The sequence below is a fragment of the Rosa rugosa genome, chromosome 3, assembly GCF_958449725.1.
Source record: "Rosa rugosa chromosome 3, drRosRugo1.1, whole genome shotgun sequence".
In the NCBI taxonomy this organism is placed as follows: domain Eukaryota; kingdom Viridiplantae; phylum Streptophyta; class Magnoliopsida; order Rosales; family Rosaceae; genus Rosa; species Rosa rugosa.
The window spans coordinates 9,046,415-9,071,329 of NC_084822.1; the positions used below are offsets into that span (position 1 = coordinate 9,046,415).

Sequence of the window (24,915 nt, forward strand, 5' to 3'; positions counted from 1 at the left end):
GAGATCGGTTTATGGTTAATATTATAACCTGTTTCTTCCAAACTATCTAGTCCTCATTCTTCACATTATTTGTTTCAAAGTTGTTTATTATTCCTTCCTGAAAGAATTGTGATGATGGAGAAGGAATTGAACTGGTAAGTAAGACTTGACTCAAAGGACTAGTTGATAGAGTTGGTATATAAAAAAGTGTGTTGATTGCTGTTCTATGTTTAATCATTCAATTTTGAATATAAATATTGAAGCAGAGAACATATTTGTTTTTTTGTTTGCTGAGGTGATTACAAAAGGATTTTTTAAACAAAAACTTTGGCAGATTGGATTTATTCTTACTTCAGTTGGCATTATGCTGCTGAAACTTATTGCTGTTGTCTTTTGGTGGGTTCATTTGGCACTTGCATTCTTACATATATACAATCATCATTCAATTGATGACTCCCGGAAACAAAGGTAGTTAGCACACATGTTGAAACACAATAATTACTCTTTTTCCAGTTATTTGAACTTTTACAAATTATATGTAGGTGTTCCAACAATTCAAATTAGTGAATGGAACTTTTCCTTCTTAAAGCAGAAAATGTTGGCATCTTTGCTGCTTCAAAAGAATCAAGACCCGAGAGACTTCAACTCTTCAATTAGAGCAGTTAAATCCGAGAACGATGAACCACCATCTTCAACTGCCCTCCTTGCGAGCTCTCTGAGCACAAGAACTTTGCTTCTGATTTCCTCTTTTTCATCACCGACCATGAATCCAGTCAAAGCCTTCTCTATGGTCTCCTTCTTCACACTGGCTTTGCTTTTCACACTAACATGCTCCCACTTTTGAACACCAATAGCAACTCCAATCCCAAGTATCTCAGTCACCAACTTCTCATTGTAAAACTGATCTGCGTTTACTGGCCACGTGATCATTGGCACCCCAGCACACACTCCTTCAAGGGTTGAGTTCCACCCACAATGAGTGAGAAAGGCCCCAACTGCTTCATGTTGTAGAATCAGTAGTTGGGGAGCCCAACCTCTTATAATCAATCCCTTTCCTTCCACTCTCTGCTCAAATTCTTCAGGCAACCACTCTTCTTTATCATTCTTTTCTGTCTTCACAACCCAAATGAATTGCTGTCGAGAAGCTTGAAGAGCCAAGGCAATTTCTAAGAGCTGACAATCACCAAAATTGGTCAGGCTTCCAAAACATATATAAACTACAGAATTGGCTTTCTTAGAATTAAGCCAGTTCAAGCACTCATGTACTTCATCAACTGAGCCTTCCCTTCCCCTCTCTGCTTTATCTTTTTCTGTTTCGCATAAAGAAACCGGGCCAATATGCCATGACTTCTTCCCCAGCGCCTTCCTATAGTGATCTACATAATCAGCTTCAAGTTCATAGTAGCAGTTTACAATAATCCCGTAGCTCCTTTCCTCGGCCTCTCTGGATGCTTTGACCAACTTGATGAGTTCTGACTCACCATCTAGAGTAAGAAAAGGAGCTAATTTGTTTTTTGTCATCTTGATCTCATCTGGGAGACCAGGAATAACAAATGATTCTGAATCAGATAAAACCTCCCTGTGAGGTTGGTACCGCATCACAGTAGTTGAAGCACACAAGAAAAAAAACCCGGGTCCATGAAAGATGATCCTTGGAATCCCAAACTCGGCGGCAACATCTGTAGCCCAAGGAAACATAGAGTCTGCAACAAGACAGTGAGGACGATGTTGGTCTAAAATCGGCTCAACCTGTTGCTCAAGCAGGGTAATGGCTTTGAAGTACTTTTCCACCTGCTCTTGGTTTTTACGACAGTTAGTTCTTTCAATTCCTTCAGGCAACCCGACTTCAGTAGATGGAAATTTGATGACAAGAAGTTCGATTTTGAAACCCAAACTTTTGCTAGTTTGGATTGCTTTGGAGAAAAGTGGTGCATTGACAGGGGTGGTTATTAAGGTGGATTTTACACCACGTGAAGCAAATAGTTTGGCTATGTCTATCATGGGTAAAGTGTGGCCTTGAGCCATAAAGGGAAGGAAGAAAATGTGAAGCTGCTGATCAGTTTTGGTTTCCATGGGGACTTGCAAGAGATTAGCTATAATGCACACAGAAAACACAATGATGATGATGATGAAGAACTAGAACTGGAAATGAGAGCTTATAACGTGGAACGACTGGGTTTTAATAATGTAAGGTAGCGATTTCCCTAGCTAAGAAAATAATGCTAGATAGAGACTTGGGTGGCAAGACATTGTTGTTGAGTACGAACAGAAACAAGTTTGGCTGCAATAAGTGATTGAGTAGCATAACAGCATCTTATTGCAAGAAAAATCGGCAGATTCTGTCTATTATTAAATAGCTTCTTGCAAATGCCCACATTGCAAATCTGTTTTAACTTTTTTCTTTTGCTTCTGGTGACTTTTGACTGAATCTGACATTGAACTTGCCTGCATCCGTTGTTTCCAATATTGTTATTTTTGTAGTTCACATGTGCTTTAAGCTATCTATTGGCTATATAATTATATAGTTTATTTTGCAGAAACCTTTTGAAGACTTGGTTCAGGAAATAAGCTGTCATAATTCAGGGCCGTTTGAGTCATATTTTGTCCAGGGAATTGGCAGAATGGTGGTAGATTGTTGTCGTGGGCACTTGCAGTTGAAATCCGCAGATTGAACTATCTTCTACTTCACCTGTTGGCAATGGTTGAATTATCTTTGCACTTTACTATGAATTTGGACTTGAAAAACCTTCATTGCAGTTATTTTTGCACCATAATCGTCAATTTTTGTGAACTGCACTGGAAGCTGTTAGAGTTGGAAGTTGCCACTTCAACTTCTTACATAACAGCATATATGATTCATAGGCAGTGTTCATGGTGTTTGTGGGTTTTGATATTGAGATTCTTCTTTGAGACAAGTGTGAATGATGGTCTGCCCATGTACAAGGTACCGTAGGATGTCGGAATAGGAATTAGGTTATATAGGGAAGCATATGCAGATGCGTTTAGATATGTATATCTGGTGTTTTGTATTATAATGTGATGAACTCCATTTTGAAAACTTCATTTATTTATTTTTGTAAATTATTATTGGAACTGTTGAAGGAAAATCGATTTAGTGTGCCTTATCAAACTAGGAGTAGTAATAGGAGAGAATGTTCTAGAATTCCTAATCCTACTCGGATTAGTATTCCTTGTAACATTAGAATATGTACTTTGTAATCCCTATATATAGGGCTCCTATTCTCAATAATATGATTACAATTCTCCCATCAATTCTCTCTCGAATTTATTTTACTTAAACACGTTATCAGCACGACTCTAGCCACAAAACAGAAAACCAAAAACCGAAACCAACTCATTCACAAAGCAGCCCCTAGTCCGAGCTAGCCGAGCCTTCGCTGCAGCCTGCCCTCACGCGCCCCCTGCGCTCCTTCGCTGTAGCCCGCGCGCTCGTGCGCCTGCAACCTTGCACCGCAGCCCCTGCTGCTCCTGCAGCCACACGCCCCTGCGTCGCTGCTTGCTGCCCCCTCCCTGCAGCCCTGCGTTCCAGCCTGCTGCCACCGAAGCATCCCTGCATCACATACCCGTGCCCTGCTGCGCAAACAAGCCAACCACCCTGCCATCTCTCGGCCTACACCACTGCAACACTCGGCAGCAACCAAAACACCTTGCTGCCACCAACACCGAGCCATCCAAAACTGCCTCCATCAATCAACAAATAATCCAAGCTTCCAAAAGTTCAAGAATTCAAGAATCAAGGTTTCAAGCTTCAAACAAACAAGTAAGTTTTTATAATTAAAGTTCCCGCTTTTCGAATTTAATTTCTCCTTCTTTTTCTTCGGGGACTTGAAAACCTCCCTTCTTCTACATCCCACCTTTCTTATAACGTGGGTTCGATTTTGAGAAAGCGGAATCGTGGGGATTTGGGCTACAAACGAACTAAGAGTGTTCGTAAGACTTCGGACTAAGAGCGTCCGCAAGCATCGATTGATGACCTTATAAACATCATTGTTTCGGTCTAATCCAATCATTCTTGGAAATCGATTTCTTGGTAGCATAGCTCGGAAATCTTATTATCTATTAGTTGTCGTGGAGGTTTTTACTCCGAGACTAATATATTTCTTCTTCTTATTTCAGGATGTCAAGACTTGACTTTCCTATCCTTGACTCAACTGGCTCAGAATATCATAGTTGGGTCACGGATGTTGAGAACCATCTCACTTCAAAAGGGATCCTACCCGTAATTCAGGCACCAAATCCAGATCTCCTATTCGAGCATATGGCTACGAATAATGCCACCGCCCTTATTTTGATAAGGCACCACATGGATAAATCACTCCGATTGGAGTACATGGCAATCAAGGATGCTAGAGAATTATGGGTTGCGCTAGAGGAGCGTTTTGGTAATGTAAAGGATACCCTCCTCCCTAACTTGAAAGTTCAATGGAGCAACCTACGATTTGCTGACTTCAAGTCTGTAGCTGAATATAATTCAGAAGTTCTTCGCCTCAAAACCATGTTGGGGTTCTGTGGACAACCTGTCACAGAGCAAGAACTAATTGAGAAAACTCTCTCCACCTTCCCCGTCTCAGCTATTTTGCTATCAAAGAAATACCGAACTGAATTCAATACTGGACGGCTCACGAGGTTTCATCAGCTAATTAATATTATGTCTGTAGCTGAAAAACATGATAATATCCTCGTAAAGAATTATAATTCAAGGCCTATAGGAACTAAGAGCGTTCAAGAGGCGAATTATAATAATGCACCCAAAGGAGGGGGCAAGGAGCAAAACCCTAAAATTAAGGGACACAACGGACCTTTTAGTCCATATAACCGCCCTACAAAGGAAGGAAACCGCCAAAATGGCGCGGGAGCACGTGGCAACAAGGGCCAACGTGGGAGAGGGGGACACAAGGCCGCCGGCCATAGAGGTGGCGCCATTTTCCAACAAGGACATCAATCTCGTCCTCATGCACATGATGCATCTCAATTCAAGGGAGGAAATCGTAATGATGCATGCCATAGATGTGGATCTATTGAACATTGGTTCAAGCAATGCAATGCAAGCAAACAACTAGCTGCACATTACAAGGCATATAGAGACTTTAGAGAGCATGAAGCCCATTTTGCCGAAGAAGAAGAAGAAGATGGTGATGATGCCAACTAGGGCTGGCAAAATGGGCCGAAGCAACCGAACCAGCCGATTTTCGAACCGGTCCGAACCGATTTGGGCCGAAAATTCAGCCTGCCGACTTTCGGCTCGGCTGAGCCGTACCGTATGGCTCCCTTCGGCTCGGCTACGGTATGAGATATTGCATACCGTCGGTATACTGTACCGACCGTATACAATACCTCATACCGAATATGTATACCAAAGTGTTATATGCATACCAAAATGGCTACACTTTGATAAGAGGCAAGGTTCGAACCTTGGACCTCTAACACTCCACGTTTGCTCCCAACCACTAGAGCAGCTCGTTCTCTTACTACTATATGCACAAATTTTATATTTATTATCTCTTAGTTCCTACTATCAAATTAAAACACAAAATAGCAAGAATTTGGTTGGAGGCAGGAGTCGAACCCCCATCCCTTCACTCCGCAACTCAGCTCTCAACCACTAGAACACAAGTTGCTTTTATTATATGTGGTACAATTATTATATTTATTCCTTCTTAACCTAATACAATTAAAAGAAAAAAACAAAAAGACCTCATCGGGTCCTTCAATCCCAAAAATCAGAAACCATTCATCTTTCATCATCTCCATCACTTTCTTCTCCCTATTCATCCTCATCTTTCATCTCCTTCAGTTTTTTTTTTTTTTTTCCAGAATCTCCATCAGTTTCTTGTCCCATTGCTTTTGCTTTCTTCCAGTTCTTTCATCTTCCTCTTCCTCTATTTCCTTCATCTCCTACTTTTCTCCATTATCAGTATCATCACTTCGTCCTCATCTAGTCATCTCCAAGGGAAACTCCAGATGAGATCTGAATCTTCGATGGCTGCTTTGATGTGATGTGCTTCTACCGCAACAACCTCCGTCAGTCAGACACCCGCGACCAATTGGGCCTCCTCTGATTTCCGGCAGCAAAACCGAACGATACCAACCGAAAATTAGGCTTGCCGACAGTCGATATACCGACCATGTCGGATCGGTGGCGGTTTGAAAATTCTGATACCGACGGAGGTCGGTTCGGCAACGGTTTGGGGAAAAATGGATCGGTTTAGTACCAAATCCAGCCCTAATGCCAACGTCAATCTCACCATAGCGGACTTCAAATCTGACAAGGAATTGCACAAGGATGCTGCAGATTTTGATTAGTGTGGTCCTTTATATTTCCAAGAATTATGTAATGGCAATTATGCCTTAGTCAATAAATGACATTTTGTATTAATTCTATCTTATGTGGCGCATCGAATTAAGTATGATATCTAGGAAAGTAATTGAGATTAGTGGTACTTAAGAGAGCCTCGCTCCACCGACATCTCTCTCTACTTCCCTGGTCATATTTGATTAGAGTTACCAAACGGATAGAGTGACTACGTTCTGTCTACAATTTGATTTTTATATTGGATTAGATTTTGGTCAAGAAACTTTGATGTAATCATGGCTATTATTAATAAAGTCTCAATTTATTTTTATTCAATGTCTTGGACATGTTTTAATTTCGAATTTTATTATTTTTCAGTATGTTTCCCGGAGAGCTAGAATGCCTCGTGGATAGTGCAACTACACATACTATCCTTCGAAATAGGCAGCTATTTCTATGGATGACACCATCTCGATCTTCCGTGACTACGATGGCTGGATCATCTCAATTGATTCATGGTCGAGGACCAGCCCAATTTATGTTGCCAAATGGCACAACATTCAATGTCACCGAAGCTCTTTATGCTCCTAGGGCATGGAAACACATTGTGAGAATGGACAAGAGTTCCTTTGCATCACCTCTAATGACTACGGACATAAACGAGTATTAGAGAAGCTTATGTGTCGCTCTAGTGGGTTGTATGCAACCACTATTCGAGTCATTGAATCCAATCATGTTATGAGAGATGATTTATGGGATTCTGACACATATAGGCTTTGGCACGACCGTTTGGGACATCCAGGTCGTGACATGATGATCCGTATATTAAAGACTTCACACGGACATCCCTTCTTCATAACGAAAGGAAGTAAAACTCGAAATTTGGATCAAGGAGGGGCACCTGCGCCTCACAACGCCTTCCCCTTTCAAGTCCGGCCACCTCAAGCCGGCACCGCCATCCCCCTGCGGTCCAAGGGTGGCTTTGACGCCACCTCTGCTCCCCTGACTCAAATTTCTACTTCTAAAGTCAATTGTGACTTCATGGCTCAACCAAAATCTTCATTGGTTGTTTCTCAAGCCCATCATTCGTTCTGCAAAGCCTGCTTTTTAGCAAAATTAGGATCGAGACCATCCTATGCAAAGGACACCAACGAAAATATACCATTCTTGCAAAGAATCCAAGGTGATATTTGTGGACCTATTCAACCACCATGCGGACCATTTAGATATTTTATGGCGTTGGTTGATGCATCGACACGCTAGTCACATGTCATGCTATTGTCCACAAGGAACGCTGCATTTGCTAAACTCCTAGTACAAATAATTAAGTTATGGGCTCACCACCCTGATCATCCTATTAAGTCTATCAGATTAGACAATGCTGGGGAGTTTACATCAAAAACTTTTGATGATTATTGCATGTCCATTGGGATAGATGTTGAACATCCAGTTCCTCATGTTCACACCCAAAATGGTCTCGCAGAAGCCGCCATTAAACGACTACAAATGGTCGCTAGGGCATTGGTAATGCGCACCAATCTCCCTATTTCTGCTTGGGGCTATGCAATATTGCATGCAGCTGTGCTTATTCGTCTAAGGCCCACTGCCACTCAACCCTTTTCTGCGTCCCAGATGGTGACTGGGTATGAGCCTAATGTCTCACACTTACGCATATTTGGGTGCGCAGTTTATGTGCCTATTGCGCCGCCACAGCGCACCAAAATGGGCCCTCAACGACGATTAAGCATTTATGTTGGATATGATTCTCCAACGATTATCACTACATAGAACCCTTGACAGGCGATCTCTTTACCGCTAGATTTTTGGATTGTCACTTCGATGAGACAGTCTTCCCGTCGTTAGAGGGATATAAGAACATCAATGTTCAACAGGAACAACAGGAATTGTCGTGGTCTGTCCCCACTCTGTCTCATCTTGATCCCCGAACCGCACAGTCCGAAATTGAAGTGCGGAGAATTCTCGATCTTCAGAACGTAGCAGAATCGATGCCTGATGCGTTATCTGATATCGCTAAAGTGACGAGATCACACATACCTGCTGCAAACGTGCCTACAAGGATTGATGTCCCTAAAATTAGAGGACATGACGCCACCTCAAGAGTAGATGAGTATGGCGCCAATGTCCCCTCTCACAGTGATGGTGACGTTGTGGCTAGGCCCATGGCTCCTGCCAGGAAGCGCGGGACGCCAATAGGTTCGATGGATTCTCGCCCAAGAAAGAAAGCGAGTTTGGCACAGAATAATCCATTAATCATCGATGTAAATAATCCATCTCATGAGAATATTCCGGATTATGGTTATGTCCAAGAGACATCATTGGGGGACGCTCCAATGTCAGAACCAATTTCAGAGAATAGAGAGATCTCAATGAATTACACTAGTGTACATGAGATGATGGATAGAAATTCTATGGCGATTGATGATGCATTTGCATATCATATTGCAAAAGGAATTATAGAATATGATGATATCGAACCTCGCTCTATTGAAGAATGTCAACGAAGAGCAGATTGGCCTAAATGGAAAGATGCGATCCAGGTTGAATTGGATTCACTAACAAAGAGACAGGTATTTGGGCCTGTAACGCAGACACCCCCAAATGTAAAGCATGTTGGCCATAAATGGGTCTTTGTTAGAAAGCGTAATGAGAAAAATGAGGTGGTAAGATATAAAGCTCGCCTCGTGGCGCAAGGTTTCTCAAAACGCCCTGGAATCGACTACGAGGAGACATATTCTCCCGTAATGGACGTTATAACGTTCCGCTACCTTGTCAGTTTGGTAGTTTCCGAAAAACTTGACATGCAGCTTATGGATGTGGTTACAACATATCTCTATGGGGATCTAGATTCAGAGATATATATGAAGGTTCCAGATGGACTTCAATTACCCAAATCAAGTGGCTCTAAACCACGGAGCGCGTTTTCAATAAGATTAAAACGTTCACTATATGGATTAAAACAATCCGGACGGATGTGGTATAACCGTCTAAGTGACTACTTGATTGGGAAAGGATATATTAACAATGAAATATGCCCATGCGTGTTCATTAAGAGAACAAGTTCCGGATTTGCAATCGTAGCAGTTTATGTCGATGACACGAACCTGATTGGAACTCTAGATGAGTTGAAGGAAACTGCTAAATACTTGAAATCCGAATTTGAGATGAAAGATCTTGGGAAAACACGGTTTTGTCTCGGTTTAGAACTCGAGCACCGTAGTGATGGAATTCTGATCCATCAGTCTGCATTTACTCAAAAAATTCTAAGGCGCTTTCATGAAGATAAAGCAAAGCCTGTGAGTACTCCCATGATTGGTCGTAGTCTTGCGCCAGGAAAAGATCCGTTTCGCCCAAAGGATGAGGACGAAGAACCATTAGAGGCCGAAGTGCCCTATTTGAGTGCAATAAGCGCATTATTGTACTTAGCTCAATGCACAAGACCAGACATCTCATTCGTAGTGAACTTGTTAGCTCGACATAGCTCTGCGCCAACACGCCGCCATTAGATTGGTGTAAAGACAATCTTTCGATACCTAAGAGGTACAATTGATATGGGCCTATTTTATCCCTACAGAGAGAAGAGGAATGACGGAAGAATTGGATTGGACCCCATTAGGCATGGAGCTGCCGTCCATAACATGACCGTCGGCCATGTTGTCACCACCAGCGCCGCCGCCGCCCATGGTGGCCGGCCTCACCCTATTCCCCTCCATCAAAAAGACAACAATGTTTTGATGGGTTTTGTTGATGCAGGGTACCTCTCTGACCCTCACAAAGGTCGCTCCCAAACAGGTTATGTCTTTACCATGGGAAGCACTGCGATATCTTAGAGGTCTACGAAACAGACCCTTGTTGCTACTTCCTCGAATCATGCAGAGATTATTGCTCTACATGAAGCCGTTCGTGAATGTATATGGCTAAGGTCTGTAATTAGACATATTCAAGGAAGTTGTGGTTTGAAGTCTACCACGGATGAACCTACATGCATTTATGAGGATAATGCAGCTTGTATTGAACAAATGAAGTTAGGTTTCGTCAAGGGCGACAACACCAAGCATATATCGCCTAAGTTCTTTTATAATCAGCAACAACAATCACTTCTAAAGATTGAAGTGAATCAAATCCGATCAGAGGATAATGTAGCGGACTTATTCACTAAGTCGTTACCTAAATCCACCTTCGAGAAACATGTGAAGAGCATCGGATTGAGAAAGTTATCCGAACTCCCACGATTGTAGCAATCAGGGGGAGATATCGACATCATGGGGAGTTATGATGTCTACATGTTCGATCTCGAAGAGTAAAGGACGTGTTGTGCTCTTTTTGTCCTTCGACCAGGATTATTTTTGTCCCACAGGGTTTTTGTTACCTGGCAAGGTTTTTAACGAGGCAACGGATGAAGCGTCACCACCAAGTTTGAGCGGCACAAGGGGGAGTGTTGAAGGAAAATCGACTTAGTGTGCCTTATCAAACTAGGAGTAGTAATAGGAGAGAAGGTTCTAGAATTCCTAATCCTACTCGGATTAGTATTCCTTGTAACATTAGAGTATGTACTTTGTAATCCCTATATATAGGGCTCCTATTCTCAATAATATGATTACAATTCTCCCATCAATTCTCTCTCGAATCTATTTTACTTAAACAGGAACTGAAAAAAAAAAGTTCATATTTAACTTAAGCTGTGAGTAGTTGCTAAATAAGTTTTGGGATCAAAAATTACAAACTAAAACTCCCAACACATCCCACCTCAACTGATCAAAGCAGCAGAGGCGGAGAGAGGGAATAGAGATATCAAGAGAGTGGCTTGGATTCTGTAGCATTAGCAACAACGAAGTCGGCAACTCTGTTGCTTTCCTTTAGCATTCTTCTCTCTATAGGTGATTGTACATAATCACTACTTTTCGTTCCCACTACACTTCTGAAAAATAGTGTACTTAAGACTCAATTGATTATTGTTTTCAAACCAGAATTGTTAGAGCATCAGTGAGGACTCATTTTTTTGGACTTAAATTTGGGCTCAAACTGGCTGGAATAGTAATTTGAGTCTATTTGAATAGTGTATAAAATGACTTACTTTTATTGAGTGTTGCAGTGATGCGAGACTTATTTTTAGACTCATATTTAGGTCCAAAACACAAGTTCTTCCACTTTGGTGTGGTCTGATACATGCAAGATCAGATTTTTTGCCACACGTGGGGGCCCGTGAAATTTGGGTCCTTCCTTGGACCAAATTTGATCCAACTTCTAAGTCTCAGGTATATCCGTATATATGGGTCCATTTTTTTCTGATCCACTACAACTCAATTCTATTGATTTTGGACCCAAATTTGGGTCTCCACTACTGATGCTTTAAGTCTTTTTAGCAAGAGGACATCAATACCCTTATAGTTTCAATTTTCAACTGGAGTACAAAGAATCATATGAAAAGGCCTATGCTAGAATTCTCAAGAATGAATTCTCACTCAAAACCCATCTAATTAATGTCTAGAAATGCTGCTTTGTGAGTAAGGAGCGAGAGAGTTGTGGTGCTGTCAAAATTATTAACCAGAAAGTCTTGATTGTGTTAACGTAGCTCACTGATCAAAATCTTTTTTTTTATTATTAAATGGGGGCCAAAAGCCCAGCAAAAGAAAACAATCAGAAACTAGATAAAAGGTATGCTCCTAAAACAAGGAGTTTCGCACAAATCATCCAACAAAATAGTGATAACTTGTGGAGGAGGCTGCATCATGAAGTGCACTCCAATCTTAGAATCCAATCTAATCTTGGAAAACACATCAGCAGCCTTGTTTACTTCCCTGTAGATATGCTTTATTTCACACCTTTGAAACTGCTTTTGAAGAGCCTGACAACTATTAATCACAAACTTCAAAAGGTGCAAAGCATCCACACCATCATTCATCAACTTGACAAGGACTTCAGAATCAGATTCAACCAACACATGTTGATAATGAGCATCAATAGACATTTTGAGACCAAGTAGGAGGCCCCAGAATTCAGCTTGCAGCACAGTACCACACTTGGAGTTAGCAAAGAACCCACACAACCAAGACCCAGAATGATCCCTTACAACTCCACCAACACTAATCATACTTGCATGATTTCTGGCACCATCAACATTAAGTTTAATCCAATTCATTGGGGGTTTCTCCCAATGCAAACTCACAATAGTCCTTTGCGCAGAGGTCAGGCCACTAGTATTAGCAGTAGTCCATTCTTTGGCTGCATCAATAATGATTTTGCAGGGATTAAAAGGAACATTAAACTCACCATCAAAAATCGCCTTATTTCTCCATTTCCATATGTACCATCAACTAAAAATAAACACCGTACACCATTTAATGCCCCCATAACAGCGAAAACTACAATAGCAAACCAGCCCTTCCAATCCAATTGCATGGCTCTAGAGATAGAATCCAGACATATAATACCATTCCAAACTCTCATAGCACTTGGGCAGTCTCTAAGGAGATGAAGGATAGACTCATCTTGAACATGACAAAGGGAGCACAGAGGGTTATTAGTTAATCTTATTTTCATCCTCTCCACGTTTGTAAGAATCTTACCATGACACAAAAGCCAGCAAAAAGACTTTAGCTTGGATGGAATAGGGAGCTTCCACAAAAATAATATAACCAGGGAAAAGTAGTAAAATTCTCATCCTTAACAAGAGTAAGATAGACCGATTTTATAGTGAAGTGACCGTTGGCAGTGCCACCCCATATAAGTTTGTCAGGTCCACTTCCCATAAAACCGGGAGGGAATCTGAACAATTTTATTAATGATATCATCATCAAAATCTTTTATGTCACCAGTGTATAAGCTCAAAAAAAGTCATTTCTCAACTCTCATATAAGATTGACCTTTTAAAAATTTGCTGACATCCTCACTTAGAATATAAAACTTGAGGATCCAGACCCGCTTGTCTTATAGATTACTCTTATTATATGATTCATGTAAAATTGCAGTCAAATCAAAAACTATTTATTGTGCGACCACCGCTACTATGAAACCAATATCGCATAATATTTTATTTTATTACCAAAAAAAAATTATGTAATTATCTAGTTCCCCATTCATCATTTCAGTTATATCTAGCTAAGGAAGCAGATTTGCTCACCACCAACAATTAAGTGGTGATACCACCACTATATATTAAGCTGCCACGTGTATCAAAACAAAACCATAGTTAACTATGTCTAGTTTAATTAATCAGGAATGAGAAAATAATATTTAACAATATTAAAAATCTGTCTATTATTTTACTATTCATCACCATCTCTCTCTCTCTCTCTCTTTCTCTCTCTCGTTGTTCATCCTTTTATTATCATCTTTTCTGGGTTTTAGGCATCCTTGGTCGTGACTCCAGCACGAAGGAGGCACACACACACACTAAGACCACAAACCCTAATTTACGGACCCTCCTCTTGGCTCGCATTCAGACTTAACTCCTTCACAATCAGCTTGACGCAAAATTGGGTCTTCAATTCCTAATTCTGAGGGTCTGTGTGGCTCAATCGCTGTATAAAGCTTTCATGGGTTTTCGGAAAGGTTTAGCCTTTAGTTTCTCTTAGACTGATTTGGGGAGAGATCCATCGCAAAAAGTATCAATCTTCTTTTACCCGGCCATAGTCGACGACGAATGAGGTAAGGGAATTTATCTACTCTTCAAGTTTTACGTGACTCTTGGCTTAAACTCGTCTTTTAGTTGGGATTGACGAATCTGTTTTTCTGGAGAGACATCGTCCTCTACCGTTCATCGTTCATTGTTACAATTTTGGTTGGTTTTCTCCGACCTCGATTAGTTCTCTGGGTTTGAATTTCATACTGGGCCGGGTCATGCTTGGTTCACAGGGTTGGAAGAATTTGGTGGAATTCCGATAATTCGCGTTGCTTCTGTTCGAGTCGTCAAGGAAGATTAGCTGATTAATCTGCCTTCGATATCAAGTACAAAACAATATTGAGAAATTGAAGCTTTATGGATTGTGGGTAGCCAATTTCGATTTGGGTTTTCTTGGAGGAAATCTTGTTGGAAGAGGTTGGGTATATAGATCACAATATTGGGACTTTTGAAATAATTTGTAAAACTCAAATCAAATTCTAAAACTGAGACTTGAATGTATATGCGCATTGGTTTGATGAGAAGAAAGAGAATATTTATAAGATTAATTTATTTATCCAAAATAATTAGGATTAATTCTAAAAGATTAACTATAGTTATGTTGTTAAACACCACCTAACCAAAGATGGTGAGCAAATTCAATTCCATCTAGCTAATCCTTTGTTTGTAATATTTCACTATTTTGAAATATATATTTTGTAGAGCATCTCAACAATGAAGTTATTTTGTTAGCTATATTTGGCTAAAAGAGATGTGTAGGTAGTTTGGTTTTTGAAATCTGCTCCAGCAAGATAAGCTAAATCCCTAGCTAAATTAAATTGAACGTTGGAAAATGTAACTTTTGGCTAAATTCTCTCTCCTCTCTAGCTAGCTAAATATAGCTAGAGATTTTAGCAAAAGTTAAATTTAACTTTTGTTTAGTTATTCTGCTGGAGTGAAATATTATCCTAAAATTAACTAAATTTTTATATTATTTTGAAATAAGGAGTCTGTTGGAGATGCCCAAAGTTACCATTATATGTCACTATTTTAGTAAATCAATCAAAGCTTCATCTAGGTGTATGATCATAATTCATATACATATTTGTGCCATAAAACATTGAACTTACTTGTTCTAAGGTCCAATTTAATGTTAACTAATCCAATTCCATGTTTTGTAAAAAATCTTGACAAGAGAAGAAAAAAGTAAAATTCGGGTAAATTTTCCGTGCACCACCACTCACAGTGGTGCCATGTATTTTTCGGCCATATTCATGGAGGAGTAAGGAGGATGAGTACCATAGCATCTATTCCATTACATCTATTCACCATCATTCTATCTTAACCAAATTCCAAACCTTTTGGTTCCAATTCAACCAAACACTCCCTATTACCTAAAAGTCTACCGTCATCATTACTTCAATATCTATCATGTTGTAGGCTTAATATCACTACTCCAACACTCATCATTTTCATGTTTCCCACCCACAATAAAGAGAGCTAGCTTCTCTTCTCTTTTCCTTTGGCCATATTTTTCTACTCTACTTTCTTTAATCATTACTTTCATTACTTCCCTCTTTCTACTCCATCTTTTCCATATTTTTCCACCACTATCATCATAACTTCTACTATCATACTCCACCTCCATACTACCACTATCTTCATTACTTCCACTATCATACTCCTCTTTCTCTTCTCTATATAAGCATAAATTCATTACACTCTAAACCATCACCCACACTTAGCCATTACATCATTTTCTTTCTCTATTCTCTACACAATCCACTACTGTCTCCTCCACTAATTAAACCTTCATTTTCACCATTCCATTTTCCAACCATATCCCTACTCATAACATCTTACATATACTAAGCTTTATCATCATCATCATCATCTCAAGTCTCGAAGAAGGAGTTCAAGGAAGAAGCTAGAGCACAAGAGGAGCCACCACATCATCTCCATGACAAAGTTTCCATATCAACCACTTCATGATCCTTCACTTGTGATCATCCCTAGTCATTTCTAAACTCTGTTCTTTGATAGCCTAATGTTTTCCATTATATTGATGCTAGTTTATATAGCTATGTGTGAGTAGTCTATTATTGGGGCTAGGGTTGAAAGCCCTAGCCAAACTTGTAATGAATTGATGTTTGAATCTTATTTGATGCAATATCCATAATCGTCTTCACGTGCTAAATCAGGAAGTGAATGTTTGTATTTGAATCTAGCTAATTTGAATACTTTGCATTTGTCAATACATGAAAAATGTTTAGAGAGTAGCTAGCTTTGAACATTAATAGCATGAAAGCATACTAGGTGTGTGTGAGAGAGTAGTGAGTTAAAATCACCTAGACCTAGGATTGGTTTGCTTGCTTGATTATTTAAACTCAAATCTTTATGCATCTAGGAGCAAGGAATTGATACTTATCCGGTAATATAACTTGTTCTTAAATAGTTAATTTTGCACTTATCCTGTGAAAATTGATAAAATCAAAGGAGTTTAGGCCTTAGTAGTCTTATCCGGATGCTAAGAGGGTAATTGGATACTTGGGATTGCATTACTTATAGTTTGAACATCAATGCATGCAAAGGAGGCTATGGTGAACAACCTAAAGCTCCAACTTCCATCAATTTTTTCACGTCTAGTTTAACATACCCTAGTTTACATTTCAAGTTTCATTTTGTGTTAATTTGATCCGAAACCATTTCCAAAGCCAAAAATCAAACCACTACACCATCTTGCATATATTCACCATGAACTTTGGTTCACTTGTGAGCCCTTGTTTATGACTTGTACATTTGATTATTCATCTAACATCCTCTAGGTTTTCCTTAGCTAGAGTGAGATTTTCCAATCTCTTAGGTACGATATCCCGTACTCATAATCCCTACACTATAACTTGGCTCTTATACTTGAGGGTGACTATTTGGCTAATTAACTCTAGGTTCTGAGTCGGTGGAACGAAACCCTTCTCTTCTCTTGGTGCCAACATTGATAGTCGGCGATGTGCTCCAACCACTGGCAGCTCCGTCCGCCGCCCGGATGGCGTCGTTTGTCCTTCTGACGGTCTTGTCTGCCACTCTGACAGCCCCATCCAGTTCTCTGGCGGTGGAGTCTGTCTTCCCCCTTTTATTTTCTCTATTTTCTCCTTCATCTATGAAAGCTCTAAATCAAACTTGGCAGGCTTCCTCGAAGCTTCTCATTTCCATCCTCGGATCGACGCCCATGGCTGTTTTCCTGAGGTTGAATCTCTCTGCTGTAGTTCAATGCATTGTGATGCACTTTGTGAAATGGAGGTGTACACAGCAACGTCTTTGGTGCATGCACCGACACTTCTGTCTGATTCCTTGGTGCTCTCCGATGGTTTCTTTGCTGTTTGCTTCGCAGCGGTGCTTTTCAATGTCGTTCTTTGCTTGGTTGGAGTTGGTATCTCAGATCGGGATCAATTTTTGGTCATCAGACTGCAGTGGTGGCAGGACCGGTGGCGATGGCGACTAGTGGCGCTATCTTCTCTGGATTGCTATAGGTTTAGTTGGGCCAGTTTTTGGGCTTTTCTGTATAGTTGTTTTGTTTGGACCTAGACCTACTTTTGGGTTAGTTCTCTTGTATTTCCTGCCTTTTTGAGTGTTTAATGAAATCTCATTATGAAACAATTTCTGAAAAAGCCTTCTCTCTCTGAGAGAAAACCCTAACTCGGCAGCGCCCCAGTGCTAACCTCTGTTCTGGTGGCGGCCTTGGCAGCTCGGCTGGCCTTGGCTTCGCCGATGTCATGTGGTTTTGCTGCCGGACGGGGAATGAATGGGCTGTTCATGTAGGCCTTGAATTGGGTGCTCAAGTTTTTGGCAGGTGCAGTTTGGTTTTTGTGTTTCCGGCAGGTAATCTCTGGGAGGCGGTAGATCTTATGTCGGTAGAGGCTTGGATCGATGGCGCTATTCGAATTCGGTGGCGACGTCGATCGGGGACGATGAAATCGAGACTGGTTCGTGGGGATGCAACTTGTGGCGGCCTGGTCTCATCGGGTTTTCGTGTTGCGGAGGGGTTCGTCGGGTTTGGTCGTGGCAGACTGTGGCGGACTCGGGGCAATGGGGACATGATGGAGAAGAAGGCACCGGGGAGGAGCTGCGCTGGAAGTTTGGTGGTCTGGAGGTGATGGCTGGAGCCGCACCAAGCCAAGCCTGCTGGGCCTTGGGTGGGCCTTCTTCTTAGGCTACTTGGACTGCAGTATTTTGGGCTAGGGTTTTTGCCTTAGGCCCATCTTTATATTTTTAGTTAGTCTAATTACAATAATTCCTTGTTTTAGGAAGCTAAGCGTTTGTGCGCACTCTATGTTTTCTTTAGCGCCTCTGGAGTAGTACCAAAGGAGGATATCCGCTATATCTACGTTCATGAATGTCTAATGGGTAGGTCTATTTCTATGTACCACTGTGGGTACTACCACTACCTTCTTGTCTGTCTGTAGATGGCAGCGGAAGGGTATGTAACGGCCTATTCTGGTTTTAGATGAATATATTGCCACCCGCCCTTTAGGTTTGAGTTTGATTCAAAAAAAATGAAATCTCGTTATGACTAAAAAAAAAAACATAATTCCCATTAAAAAGAAATCTAAAAAATCAACAATTTTGATTTTTTCTATCTGGACTATCAAATTGACGATGTCCACATTTTTTTCTAAAATTCTTAAGTAGAACAAATGTACTAGCCACGTGGGACGCTCGGCCAATCATATCTCTTTATTTTTTAATTGAATTCCAAAACTACTCATGTTTAATTATAATGAAATATCCAAAACACCTCACTATATAGATAATAATTGGCTGGGCGTACGGCCACATGACACGCCTGCCTTATCCAAAAATCTCTCCATTTTTCAAAGTAACATATATAAATCTTGAGTTGGACACATGTCATCTTGCATAGCTCGCCATAACGTCTTTGGACTGGGAGCAACATATTCTAAAGTAAGATGCATAAATTTTGTTCGAGTGGGAAGGATTGGGAGCAACATGTATGCAACCCAAATCTCCAATCAGGTCATTCAAATTCTTCCTCTTGCCAACTCTCCACACTGTGCTTGCCATTCGTCTCTGCTTCTATTTCCTCCCTTCTTCTAATCTATTTCACCACCTTCTTTATTACTCTAGCTTTACTCTTCACTCCTTCCCCTCCATATCTAGCCGAATTTGAAACTCCAACACCAACCCGAATGCCAAGTTGCCACCGGAACTCCGGCAGACACTGCTTGAGTTCCATCCGCAATGGGTCAAAAAGGCTCCAACCGCCAGGGATGCCCGCCGCCTTATAACCAGTCCTTCTTTAGAACGAACTTCGATTTCCGAAACAGAAACTGAACGGTAAGCCTTTCCCCAATAAACTAGTTGAAAGAGTTTGTATATAAATCAATGTACGTGTTGGGTACTAGGCTTGCTGTTTTCTATGGGATACAATAGTATAATCAGTCAATTGTGAACATAGAGTTTGTTTTTTGTCTGCTACGGTTCTTACATCAAGAAATTTTTTTATAACAAAATCTCTGGGAAATACTAGTTGTTCTTATTTCAATTGACATTATATATATTGCTCACTTTGTTGCTGTTGTCTTTTGGTGAAATTTACTTTGGCATTGATACATCTTGTTCTTCAGCATTGGATTAGGACTTTATTGGTCTACTAGATATATCGCATGTTGTATCACAAGGATTTCTCTGTTTCGATTTGTTTGAACTTTTACAAAATACATGTAGCCGGTAGGTCTGCCATTAAGTTTGATTAGTAGTAGATGAAACCTTTCCTTCTTAATGCGAAAAACTGTGGCTGCTTCAAGAGATTCAAGACTGAAGGGACCTCAAATCTTCAATAAGAGTAGCTAATTGGGAGAATGAGGAACCACCTTCTTCAACTGCCCTCCTTGCCATATCTCTGAGCGCAGAAACTTTGCTTCTCATTTCCTCTTTTTTATCACTCACCATGATTTCAGTCACAGCCTTTTCTATGTCATCCCTCTTCACACTGGCTTCACTCTTCAGACTGTCATCCTCAAATGTTGCCACTTTTGAACACCAACAGAAACCCACCCCAATTCCAAGTATCTGAGTCACCAACTTCTCATGGTAAAACTGCCCTGCAGACACCGGCCACGTTATCATTGGTACACCAGCAGAGACTCCTTCAAGGATAGAGTTCCACCCGCAATGCGTGAGAAAGGCCCCAACTGCTTCATGTTCAAGAATCAGTAGTTGGGGAGCCCAACCTCTTATAATCACTCCCTTACCTTGCATTCTCTGCTCAAACTGTTCAGGCAACCACTTATTTTCATCATTCTTTTCTTTCTTCACAACCCAAATGAATTCCTGCTGAGAAGCCCCAAGACCCAAGGCAATTTCTACCAGCTGACAATCACTGAAATTGGTCACACTTCCAACATATATACACAACCGAATTGGTTTTCTTAGAATTAAGCCAATTTAAGCACTCATGTACTTCATCAACAGAGCCTTCCCTTCCCCTCTCTGATTTATCTTTTTCTGCCTACAACAAGCTGGGCCAATGTGCCATGACTTCCTGCCAAACACCATCCTGTAATGATCTACATAATCTGGTTCAAGTTCATAGAAGCTGTTAACAAAAATCCCATAGCTCCTTTCCTCTGCCTCTCTTGATGCTTTGACCAATTTGATGAGTCCTGTCTCACCATTTGATTAAGAAACGATGGTAGTTGGTTTCTTGTCGTCTGGATCTCATCTGGGAGATTTGGAATTACAAAAGGTTCTGAATCAGATGAAACCTTCACGTGAGGTTGGTACAGCATCACACTCATTGAAGCACACAGGGGGAAAAAACCAGTTCCATGAAAGATGAGACTTGGGATCCCAAACTTGGCAGCAACAACTGTCGCCCAATGAAATAAAGAGTCTGCTACGAGACAGTTGGGGTGATATTGCTCTAAAATTTGCTCCACCTGGTGTTCAAGCAGAGTGATAGCTTTTGAAGAACTTTTCCTTCATTTCTTGGGTAGTAGCCAAGTGAGTACTTTCTATTCCTGCAGGCAAACCAACTTCAGCAGATGGAAATTTGATGACAACAGGTTCAATTTCAAAACCTAAATGTTTGCTTGTTTGGATTTGTTTGGAGAAGCCTGGTGCATTGAGAAGGGTGGTTATTATGGTTGATTTTACACCACATGAAGCAATTACTTTTGCTATGTCTAGGAGGGGCAAAATGTGGCCCTGAGCCATAAATGGAAGGAAGAAAATGTGAAGCTGATGATGAGTTTTGGTTTCCATGGAGAGTTGCAAGATTGTAGCTGTTCTGCAAAGAAAACACTACAACGATGGTGAAGAGGTAGAAGTGAAAAGGAGGAATTAAAACATTGAAAAATTGGATGCTTATGAAATAATTAAGGTAGCAAATTCCCTGGTGAAAACCAAAACATTGGAAGATATATAGAGACTTGGCTGGCAAGACCATGTTGTTGCATACGAACTGTACCAAGTTCGGACTGCAATAGATCATTGGAAAATATGAAGATTATTAAGTAACTGATAACTGATAAGCATAGAATATTAAGGCAAGACAAGTCGGCAGGTTCTTCTTTGATTATGATTACATAGGCTACTGCAAATGTTGACATGAAAGATATACATATTTACACACACACACACAACACTATTTTTGTATGGAATGGATTTTGACTCCATCTGACATAGGAATATCATTACTTTTGTTGTTAAGATGTTACACTACTTCACATAGTACAACTCGTGTGCTTTAAGCAGCTACTTCACATCTTATTCTGTGTTTAGATTGTTTTGATGGAACCTTTAATGTGTATAGATTAGACTACAATATTTCATGGATTATTTTTTGTTTCTGTTGTGTACTGGTTTTTGTCCAGGAAATTTCAAAAATGGGAGACTGGTATCATAGGCATTTTTGTAATTGAAAATTTTCTAAATAGTCACTACACCTGTTAGAAACATCAAACTTGATTTTAAATCTAGTTGGAGTTTATGCATCTATATCATTTGAAATTTAAAATGTAACAAGAACAGTAAATCTATTATTGTGACAATTTAAAATTGCATTATTGCAAACTCTCTTTTGCTATTATTGGAAATAAAAAAGCATTCACAGTTGAGGAGTTTGAATTTGAAAGTGATAAAAATGTTTTTTTTTTTTTTTTTAAATGTGTGTGACTGTGTGAGAGGTGGGGAGTTCAGTAAAACTTTTATTTTAATTCTATTTGCATTTCTCTTCAGACTCTGTGCATAGCTCTTCGCTGACACCCTTCTAGCAATCTGACATCTACAGAAATGACTTTGAGAATGAGGACTCCAATTATGAAACCAGAAAGTTGCTTTTTTTCAATTGTTTTGGAGAAGAAGGCCATGTTTTGAGGAGTGGAAATAATGGTTATATTGATCTGTTTGCAAGCAAATTATTTAGTGATGGCTAGTGTTAGCATCATATGACCATGATCCATATAAGGGAAGAACAAAATGTGAGACTGTCTGGTTTTGCTTTCCATGTCGCTTCTGAAAGATTTGTGATGATGGAGAAGGGATTGAACAGGTAAGGCTTGACTCAACCGAGTTGGTATATAATAGAATGTGTAGGCTTGCTCTTTCCTATGGGGTACAATAGTTCAATCAATCAATTTTTAACATAACTATGAAACACACAAGCCTTTATTTTATTTTTTTTGGCTAAGCACACAACCTTCTGATTCGTAAAGTGATTACATCAGTGAATTTTCAAATAAAATCTTTAGCATATAGGGACTTTTTAGTACATTAGCTGGCATTATGTTGCTTAAACTTATTTCCACATCTTTTAGTGTTTATTCGACACTTGCATGCAGTCATATAGTAGTGTGTATCATCATTGCATTAATGTCTCCTGTTCTTCAGCATTGCTTTAGGACTCCTGTGGACTCTCTAGTTAACAAATGCTAATTTTTCTTTTGCAAATTATTGGAACTTTTACAAATTTATATGTAGGTCTGCCAACAATTTAAGTTAGTAGTAAATTGTGTTTTATAGAGAGAATTCGGGAGGAAATTGAGATGCTTTCATTGATAATAGGAGCCTCTATATATAGAGGATTACAAGTACAAAATCTTTTGAGTACAAGTAGGAATTTGCTAACCCTACTACAGCCAAGCTAAGTAATCCTAAACCTATTTGGACTAGGCACACAATATCTTGATTTCCTGCAACAGATAGAAATGCTGAAAATGTTGGCAATTTAGCTGCATCAAGAGAATCAAGACACGAGGAACCACAACTCTTCAATTAGAGCAGTTAAATCAGAGTACGATGAACCACCTTCTGCAACTGCCCTCCTTGCCATCTGTCCAAGCGCAAGCACTTTGCTTCTCATTTCCTCTTGTTCATTACCCACCATGAATTCAGTCACAGCCTTCTCTATAGCCTCCCTCTTCACATTGGCTTCGCTCTGCACACTATCATCCTCCCACTTTTGAGCACCAATGGCAATCCCAATGCCAAGTATCTGAGTCACCAACTTCTCATTGAAAAACTGGTCTGCAGACACTGGCCAGGTGATCATTGGAACCCCAGAAGACACCCCTTCAAGGATTGAGTTCCACCCACAATGAGTGACAAAGGCCCCAACTGCTTCATTTTGAAGAATCAGTAGTTGGGGAGCCCAACCTCTTATAACCAGTCCCTTACCCTCATTTCTCTGCTTAAATCCTTCAGGTAACCACTCTTCTTTATCATTATTTTCTTTATTCACAACCCAAATGAATTGCTGCTGAGAAGCCTCAAGACCGAAGGCAATTTCTATGAGCTGACAATCACTGAATTTGGTCATACTTCCAAAACATATATAAACAACCGAATTGGGTTTCTTGGAATTAAGCCAGTTCAAGCACTCATGTACTTCATCAACCGAACCTTCCCTTCCCCTCTCTGATTTATCTTTTTCTACCTTGTTGCATAAAGAGACTGGGCCGATATGCCAGAACTTCTTCCCCAACACCTTCCTATAGTGATCTGCATAATCAGGTTCAAGTTCATAGTAGCTGTTTACAATAATCCCGTAGCTCCTTTCCTCAGCTTCTCTGGATGCTTTGATTAACTTGATGAGTTCTGTCTTACCATTTCGAGTAAGAAAAGGTGCTAGCTGGTTTCTTGTCATAATTATCTCATCTGGGAGACTAGGAATAACAAAAGATTCTGAATCTGATGAAACCTTCATGTGAGGTTGGTACAGCATTACACTCTTTAGACCACACAAGGCGAAAAAACCAGCTCCATGAAAGACGAACCTTGGGATCCCAAACTTTGCAGCAACATCTGTAGCCCAATGAAATAAAAAGTCTGCAACAAGGCAATGAGGATGATGTTGGTCTAGAATTTTCTCTACCTGTTGTTCAAACAGAGTGATTGCTTTTATGAACTTTTCCCTCATCTCTTCTGTCTTCTCCAATTTAGTACTTTCAATTCCTTCAGGCAACCCAACTTCAGTAGATGGGAATTTGATGACAACAACTTCAATTTCAAAACCGAAACCTTTGCTAGTTTGGATTGCTTTGGAGATGATTGGTGCATTGGCAGGGGTGGTTACTATGGTGCATTTTACACTGCGTGAAGCAAATAGTTTGGCTATGTCTATCATGGGTAAAGTGTGGCCTTGAGCCATAAATGGAAGGAAGAAAATATGAAGCTGCGGATGAGGTTTGGTTTCCATTGCAAGATAGTAGCTGTTCTGCACAGCAAACACAATGATTATGGTGAAGAAGTTGAAATGAAAATGTGAGCTTATAACCTGGAAAGACGTCCCTAGCTAAGAAGAAAATTGCTGGACAGAGACTTGGTAAGACTGGCGTTGTCGGGTAGAACTAACTCAGATTTGGCTGCAATAGATTATTGGATTAGATGAAGATTATTGAGTGATTCTTAAGCATAAATCACATCTTAAGGTTTTGTCTTGGTTTAAATATTCACTTGCACTGTACACATTATAGATAGATATATATAA

General features: G+C 40.2%; 2 protein-coding genes and 1 pseudogene across 2 annotated transcripts; all 3 read right to left on the bottom strand.

Moving 5' to 3' along the window:
- Window positions 1-590: 590 nt before the first annotated feature.
- LOC133736159 (UDP-glucose flavonoid 3-O-glucosyltransferase 7-like) lies at window positions 591-3,242 on the bottom strand. Its single transcript, XM_062163594.1, has one exon. The coding sequence runs from the start codon at window positions 2,050-2,052 to the stop codon at window positions 604-606; it is 1,449 nt and encodes a 482-aa protein (XP_062019578.1). The 5' UTR covers window positions 2,053-3,242; the 3' UTR covers window positions 591-603.
- Window positions 3,243-19,304: 16,062 nt separating this feature from the next.
- LOC133741299 (UDP-glucose flavonoid 3-O-glucosyltransferase 7-like) lies at window positions 19,305-21,191 on the bottom strand (annotated as a pseudogene).
- Window positions 21,192-22,671: 1,480 nt separating this feature from the next.
- On the bottom strand, window positions 22,672-24,745 carry LOC133740047 (UDP-glucose flavonoid 3-O-glucosyltransferase 7-like). Its single transcript, XM_062167877.1, has one exon. The coding sequence runs from the start codon at window positions 24,622-24,624 to the stop codon at window positions 23,173-23,175; it is 1,452 nt and encodes a 483-aa protein (XP_062023861.1). The 5' UTR covers window positions 24,625-24,745; the 3' UTR covers window positions 22,672-23,172.
- Between the last annotated feature and the right edge of the window lie 170 nt (window positions 24,746-24,915).